This window comes from Manduca sexta, chromosome 22, assembly GCF_014839805.1.
Source record: "Manduca sexta isolate Smith_Timp_Sample1 chromosome 22, JHU_Msex_v1.0, whole genome shotgun sequence".
Classification (NCBI taxonomy): Eukaryota; Metazoa; Arthropoda; class Insecta; order Lepidoptera; family Sphingidae; genus Manduca; species Manduca sexta.
The window spans coordinates 10,095,841-10,103,785 of record NC_051136.1 but is presented as its reverse complement, the minus strand read 5'-3'; the positions used below and the strand labels follow the sequence as shown (position 1 = coordinate 10,103,785).

Here is a 7,945-nt window from a genome sequence, read left to right as displayed (position 1 = left end):
ACTCCGATTTCCTATTATTGATAATTATTCATAGAACCTTAGGTTACATACACAAATATTAAAGTAAAAAGGATATCTTTTTCAGCGATAACAATATGTATTGTTCATGTGAACAATGCAATTTCCAATATGTAACGCGCATGAAACATAGATCTGTATAGGTACATAATTCCCGCAGCACCCTTTGTTGCACCTTGTTACAAGTATTGAAATCGAAAATGGGAGTAGTTTTATTTCATGTTCCTAACCTGTATCGTGTTAAATATATTCGCAATACACAATAAACTATTATTAATGTTTAACAATATTAATTAAATCCGTATTTGGTGGATTATAGCATGCAAACGAGAGGGCGCGTTGAGCCCGGCCTACATTCCCGCCCGGCGGAGACAGACTGCTCGGGGTACGCTAGCGATATAAGACCTTTCGTTATTAAATATGTTGTGTACCTATTGCTACTGTGCCGGCAGCTTTACACTGTTGCTTTGTACCGGATACATAGATTTGACATCGCTACGTGTGAGGTCGATGAAGTTCGTAAAAATTATAGTGAAATAACTTTACGATACGCAATAATGAAATATTTTGCGAACTTTAGAATTAATGAAAACGTATAATTCGACGAAAATTTAAACTATGTGTCTATGTGGCGACTTAGATATTGAGGAAGGTAATTAATTGACTTAAGAATGTATGTATAACTCAGGGAATTGGAAGTCCACCGAATAATAATTGCAAGGATCGTACAGTATTAATATATATTATTCTTTAAATTCCTCTTATCTTATGAAATGGGAGATACATGAAAATACGATGATTTCAAATTAAAATACAATGACTTAAGAGACCGTCAAATCTTTAAAGGAAATCATCAAAACCAATAAATTCATTCGTGTCTCATATACCTAAACATAAATCATGTCTCTATTAACGAAGAATAGATTGAGGCGATAAAAATTATGCTGTTTCCGAGCTCATCTACTTCAGATGATAAATGAACTGGAAAGCCTCTTGTCATAATGACCGCAAATCCCCATCTTACTAGAATTAAAAATATCACAGAACCTTCCTAGGGTCAAACTCTAATGCTCAGCGAATTTTCAGGTATATGGCCTACTATTAGGTTATCTATGAATATGTTATCGACTTTCACAATTCAATTCCAGCCAGTGAGTAGTTAAAAATAACAAAATATGGGTGTTCATGATATATAAAAAAATTACCACCAGAATGGACCCTATTTAGGCAATTCCTCAAAAATAATCGGAAATTGGGAGCCAGTGATATAAAAAAAAACATGCCGGAGCTATGCTTTTTACGTTTTTCAACTACACACACGCAACATCGCGATAGTCTAGATCTCGTATACGGCCAACATAAAATATATGCGTGCTAAACTATGCAGAGAGCACGCGTAACACGCGAGAATGCAGCGTCCTTTTAAAACATCATGTGCAACCCTTATAGATTAAAAGAAATAATAAACAATAATATTGCTCAAATTTACTTTATTATAAATACTACACAATAATTAATTGATCATAATGTGAAAATCTTATTGATAAGCAGATTAGATATGACTAGGACTACCAAGTTTAAGTTGATGGCGCCCAATATTGGCGACAAAAATATTTGGATGAAATTGCCCGGACGTAGGTATCACTTATAACTAAGACAAAGGAGAAACTAGGGCGAGTGGCAACTCACTCAAGTTATGACACGCATGCCTACGCAATAGTCCCTAACTCTACTCAAATATTTTATGTGTACATAAAAGTATAAAATATATTAACCATTTTTAGGTCAAATTTAAATGGGCAGAAAGAACGCCTCGTATGGAAAGTCATTAAAAGAGACACGAATGCCGATATATTAAAAAAAATTAAACTACCGGTTATTTATTTATTTGGCCACCTGTACCCATACATTTTAAGTTAACTTTTTCTACCGTGTCATCCTACAAATATCGACTGCATGGAAACTCAAGAGTCCAATGAACCTATTAGCCCTTTAACTCATCACAGTTTCGTTACTTCCCATTACTTACTATAAAATTCACCAACACAACTAATACCTTTACCACTTTGGGTATTTACAGGCATAAGTAAATCACTTACCATTATACTAACCTATGGGATCGTGCTATTTCCTACAAAAATGTCAAGATTTGTTAATAATAATCGCATAGTAAATTACTATTCTAATACTACCGTACTATCAATTAAATAATATAGCCTGTGGAATGGTAATTATAATCATAATTTGGCCATATTTAGACCACAATAGGGGATTAATAATACATATAAAAAATAAATATTTTATACAAAATAATTTCTTAACATATGTAATGTATGCAAACATAAAGGATAATTAAAATCCGATATAATTTTACATATAGTTCGATTTTGATTCCTGGCAATAGTTCGGCACAATTTGGCCCTATCGACCGCCGTAAACGCATCAACACTCCGCGGACAATTCTGGGGCTCTATTGCGACCGCAAAAAAATTTGTTCACTTAACTTCCATTACTTTGTATGGAGACAAAAACAATTCCATAATACTAATAGAAAATTGTGTGTTGATCATCAATTTTACTACAGATAAAGATTTTCACTACGCCACGTGACACGTCGCTGCTGGTTGTATTTTTCGCCCAATACTGTGGTATATCTTCGATATGTTATTATAATTATCCGGGCATCTACGTACATAAAACCATAATACATTGAATATTATAAGTTAAATTGTTTTTAAAAATTACCATTAGATAAAAAGTATAGCATACACTATGTAAAGTTAAAGAGTAATACTTTGAAAGTCATGTATGTAATCGTAATATTTATGAGTTGGTCCGAGGCGGTTCCCGCAGCTCTAGCACATGTTCGATGGCTTGCGGCCGCCCGTCGGGGCCCACACGCGCCGGCTTCATCACTCCATCCGACATCATCTTATCGAATAGATTCACCAGCTTCATTGCTTCGTATTCTTTCTGTTAGACAAAACAAAATTATTATGATATATTCGGAACCCATAAATAGTATTGTAGAATGCGTGTTTTGAATCAGAATATCGTGGGACCAATCCCACAGAGGATCCAAATCCCACAGAGGTTTAATGTCAGGAAAGCGGTTGTAAAAACTAAGACAAATCGTTTCTGCAACATGCTTTAAAAACTGTCGCAGCGATTTCACAAAAAAATGTGATAAGGACAGGGGGAACAATGGATACAAGTTATGGCGACCGTTCTGTAGTCGCAACTAGTATGGGCTATCTTGAAAGGTTAAAAGTCGCTGGTAAGACACCGAGAATTAATGGGAACACTTATTTAGGAGAATAAATGTCAGCGTTCCTGTTTAAATTTTACACACAATACGAACACTATAGGTGATGTCGATTCTAGTAATTGTCATTTTAATTCCAAAGTGTAGGTTTGGCTCGAACCTCCGCCAGTAACTACTCACTACAAATTAATTAATTGACCATCCATTTGGTGGGGTTCGCCCACGCTCCATTGTCCCTCACATAGTCATTAATAAATAAATGTTTCAGTTGTCTATGAGAACTATAATTTATTTTATTTCTATATTTACACTTCGTAAACACGTGGTATTCAGGCAGACTTGAATTTTATTTTCAGTCTCTCTGTTAAGCTGAACCTTTGGGTAGTGCAGAAGAGATAAAAAGTCTTGTGTAAAAATAAAAAATAACAATACAAATGTGTTGATGTACGTGGTACATATATATCGATGGTTGATACCAAGGAGCTTCGAAAGTCTCTACTTTTTAGACGTTGGTTCTTTAACTAGATGCATAAGGCGGTACTACTGAACATTTTACCTTAACCACCAGAGGCTTGGGTCATGAGCCTCGCCATGGATGTATGATTCATTTTTTGAAATATTTTTTGTGAATTTGTGTATTTTTAGACAGATAGATAATATAAAAGTATAAAAAAATAACTTAAAATAGAGTAAAAAAAAATTACAATAAAAAATCTGTAATACATCAAATAAAAATAGGAAGGTACCTTCGAACCTAATCATAGAATAATTTATATAAACCAGGTAAATACTACATAATATTATAAATACCTACAAAACCAGGATATCCTTTCGTACATCTCTGTAAAGCATTATATACATTCTTATAAGTATAATATCTTCCTAACATACTCTACAATAAAATGACAAGCCGATGTAGTGACATCTGTCGGTGGCAGTGAACAAGTACCTGCTCGTCGGACATGCCCTCGAAGGGGTTGGCGCGCGGCGGGCGCGTGCAGCCCACCACGGGGTCGATGTGCGGCGCGGCGCGCAGGTACTCCTCCGTGTCGGAGTCGTCGCTGCTGGACGAGTAGTCGCCGGCCGCGCCGCCCATCAGCCCCTTCTGCGCCAGGTGCCCCGCCGCGTTCCCGAACCCGGTGTACTTCACCATGCGACTCACTGTTCAACGGGATCAATTTTAGCCTCTAGTTACATTCAAATTCATTATAATATTACGATTTGCTTGTGGCGCTTCAGTGTGAAAGGTTCCCAAGATATAAGCTCCATTGTACCCTTCTTCGTGATATAAAAGTAGCTTATAATTATGTTAAAACCTGACTCGATTTCTTTTCATGAGTTCACGATAGAAACCGCAACAGGCAAATGGAGTATACTATATAATGTATTGCACTGCGATGTTAATATTTGTATAGCTTAAAACATACATTAAATTCAAATTCCAAAGATAAATAAATAATTATCAACTATTACTCACCTTTCTCCTTGCAAAGTATGAACAAGAATTCCGCCACTAAATCCCTCACAGACGTAACGGGCGTAGTTAAAAGACGGCAAAGTTGGTTGCGCAACGTGTTACCCTTCTCTGGGGGTTTGGACACATCTCGTAATGGCGGCAACACCACTTGTCGGAGGTATTTACGAAACATGCGACAGCCACGCGATGTTTTGTTCAATACGGTCAAGATTGGCGACAAATTCTCGTATTGATTATGAATTCCCTAAAAATATATTTTTTGCTTAATTTTTATACTGGGCGGCATTTTGATTTTAATAACGTTAATATGCTAAATAAAAATTATTATTTTAATAACAATAAGAAACAGAAACACATATATCTTTATATGGGGACCTTACTGTAGTAATGGTCAGTTGGTGCTGCAAAAAATCAAGTAGTGCATGTAGAGCGTCCATCTTTCTACCATTGTATGTGTTTTGGCAGGTTTCTTCTTCCTTGAGTTGCGGAGTCAGATACAAATAGAACATCGGCGGCACTCTGTTGAATAACATATTACATTTTAAAACTACAGTCCGGAACAAATACAGAATCTACTTGTGCATATAAAGTAATACATTGAAGTATAAAAAATACAGGGTCATATGACATACCATTAATATTTGTAACTAGTCTTTTGCACTGGTAACTTTGTGCAAAAAATCATCCATGGATAATGGATATTTTCCCAAAAAATCTTAGATTTTATTAAATCCTAGTTATTATATTTAATTATGAGGCACATTGTACACAAAACCCAATGACCTTCATATTATGATAACAGAAAATATACCTGACATAAACTGGAAACTGGACATTAACGACTATAAATTCTATACATTAGAAAAACAACAAAATTTATGAATGAAATATAAACAAACATACCCTGTCAACAAATTAGCAATGTTACTCTTCAATTCTATTGATTTCTCTTTTGTACTTGTCTGGGCACACAAGAGGGTCATGAGCACTGGTGTTAACCTTGTGAACATGGCTTCTTCGGCTTTGTTCTCTGGCTCTTCTGAGCTCGACTGACTGATTAGATTAAACTGTGCCTTCAAAATATCACATACAATGGCCTGATGTTGGTCCTGGAATTTTAAGTATGAATTGGTGATATTCCAAAAAATATTATGTGTAATAATAAATCTGATCTCTTGATGATATTATTTGTTAGATATTTTAAGATAAGCACCCTATTTAATTTTTATTAATTACGCTCCAAACAGGTTATAATTGATACACATTGTATACAAAATTGCTTAGAAAATTTAATATTGAACAATAAAATTAAAAATAATCATTATAAGTTCCAGTATAAACTTAAGTAAGGACTTATAACTATGTGTAATATACCAGCAAAATTTAACAAAAATACGAACTCACAGACAACATGCATTGATAATATCCATTTTTGTCATCTAACTTTGGTGACTCAAGCACTATTTCAGTGAGGCAGGTTGTTAAATAGTCCATGCCATGTAATTCATTTTTTATTTTCATTTTTATATCCTGTCTCAAAGCTGTGAGAATAAACATTAATTTCATGTCAAACAGCATGATTTCTGCTTTGAAAGAGATTTCTTTGTAAACCTTCAGTCTGGCAACTAATCCTTGGGCTATTGAAGTGTTTGCACAATGTGCTCTGGCTGCCTCACTGTTGTATGTCAGGTTGCAGAGACATTTGAGGGCTTCTACCATCACCTCCTTATCAGTTAAGGCCATGACTCCATTGAAATTATCATCATTTCCATCATAGTTGTATAATCCAGACATTTCTATTAGAGTAGTAATCCATTTTTCACACAGCAAATTCTCCAAGTCTGTTTTGTCTCGACTGTTTATAAGAAAAGTTAAATAAAAAGTTGAAACAACAATTGATTTCAAAATTATGCACTAATGTCAAATGAAATACAAATCAAAAAGCCTTTATTTAATAAGAATAGTACATTTATTTTTCTTTATTTACACAGTATACCTCTTTAGAGCTTGCCCTTTAGGCTGTATTAGTATAGGCCAATAAAAGATTAGGTAAAGGGTAGGGGGTCCTATTTAGTCTATAGGGTATATCTTTTTTGACAATTACAAGCATTCTCACTGAATGACATCTTTGATAGCCATATAGATAAGAGCCAAAAATGTATATATTCACCTATACAGCTATCAAAACTGTCAATCAATTAAAACATGCATAATTCCAAAAAGATAGATTTCTAATGCGTAACCAGAATAGGGCCCCTTAAACCTACTTTTTTTCAAGCCCTCACATATTAAAATACATACCTCAAAACTCTGATAACAGCTAGACATATTGAGTGAATAGATTTAGAGCTCTTATTCTGAAGATGTTGAAATAAAGCTGTCCACAATATTGCTCTATTGTTGTAAGCATTTAAACTGGGAAATGAAAATTCGATTCCCGCTCTGGAAACAAAAGTCAAAGATATTAGTAGATGTGAATATGAACTAATACAACAGTACATTGTGGGTTTTATTATGAGGTGTATTTTATTACAAGTCCAATGCTATAGTAATAAAATATTCCAATCAGGTTTCTAAGAAAAAAGTGAGTTTGATACTGTAATATTTCTAAAGTAGTAGGTACAACAATATATAGACAATGCAAATCAGTTGTCTATTCTCTTGTATACCAGAACAAGCTCACAGCTTGTTTGTACAATTTATTGATATTAGCTTGAAATCAAAATACAGGTGCATACAGCCATGGGCATATTTTCACTTAGTTACATTCAACTATTATTCCACTAATATGAAGTAGTATTTACGGGATCATGCAAAGTAAAACATTTTCAAGTAACCACCAATGTAACGCTTGTAAACTACACCGTATTCATTGGATACCAACATTTTTCAGAAATCTTTGTAGGACTTCAGCAACGTCGTTCAAAGATGGACTTGAACTAATAACTTCTATTTCGCCCTCATCCATAATATTGCTTTTAGGATAGCTGCTTTTGGAACAGGCAAAGCTAATTATAATCTGATTATAGTATTTACGATGATTCACGGCGGCTTTACGGAATCTAATTAGTATTATATCGTTTTTTTATTCACATAAAATACTTTTGCAGACCGCAAAACGAAATTCAATAACAAATTACAAAAATAACTCGCAAATTTTGACGTTTGTGATTTGTCATTCTTAA

At 34.4% G+C, this 7,945-nt stretch overlaps 1 protein-coding gene across 2 annotated transcripts; it reads right to left on the bottom strand.

Annotated features, from left to right (window-relative positions):
* Positions 1 to 1,491: 1,491 nt before the first annotated feature.
* On the bottom strand, positions 1,492 to 7,914 carry LOC115445842 (synembryn-A). 2 transcript variants are annotated; one of them, XM_037441286.1, is made up of 8 exons: positions 7,641 to 7,914; positions 7,062 to 7,200; positions 6,165 to 6,615; positions 5,664 to 5,869; positions 5,141 to 5,279; positions 4,761 to 5,004; positions 4,233 to 4,444; positions 1,492 to 2,991 (listed from the first exon to the last, which is right to left on the bottom strand). In XM_037441286.1, exons 1-8 carry the CDS (start codon positions 7,726 to 7,728, stop codon positions 2,842 to 2,844), a joined length of 1,629 nt encoding a protein of 542 aa, XP_037297183.1. In that variant the 5' UTR covers positions 7,729 to 7,914; the 3' UTR covers positions 1,492 to 2,841. The 2 variants fall into 2 exon arrangements, with proteins under 2 accessions (XP_037297183.1, XP_030028165.2); XM_030172305.2 differs by having other exon boundaries at positions 7,062 to 7,202; positions 7,645 to 7,914.
* Positions 7,915 to 7,945: the final 31 nt, after the last annotated feature.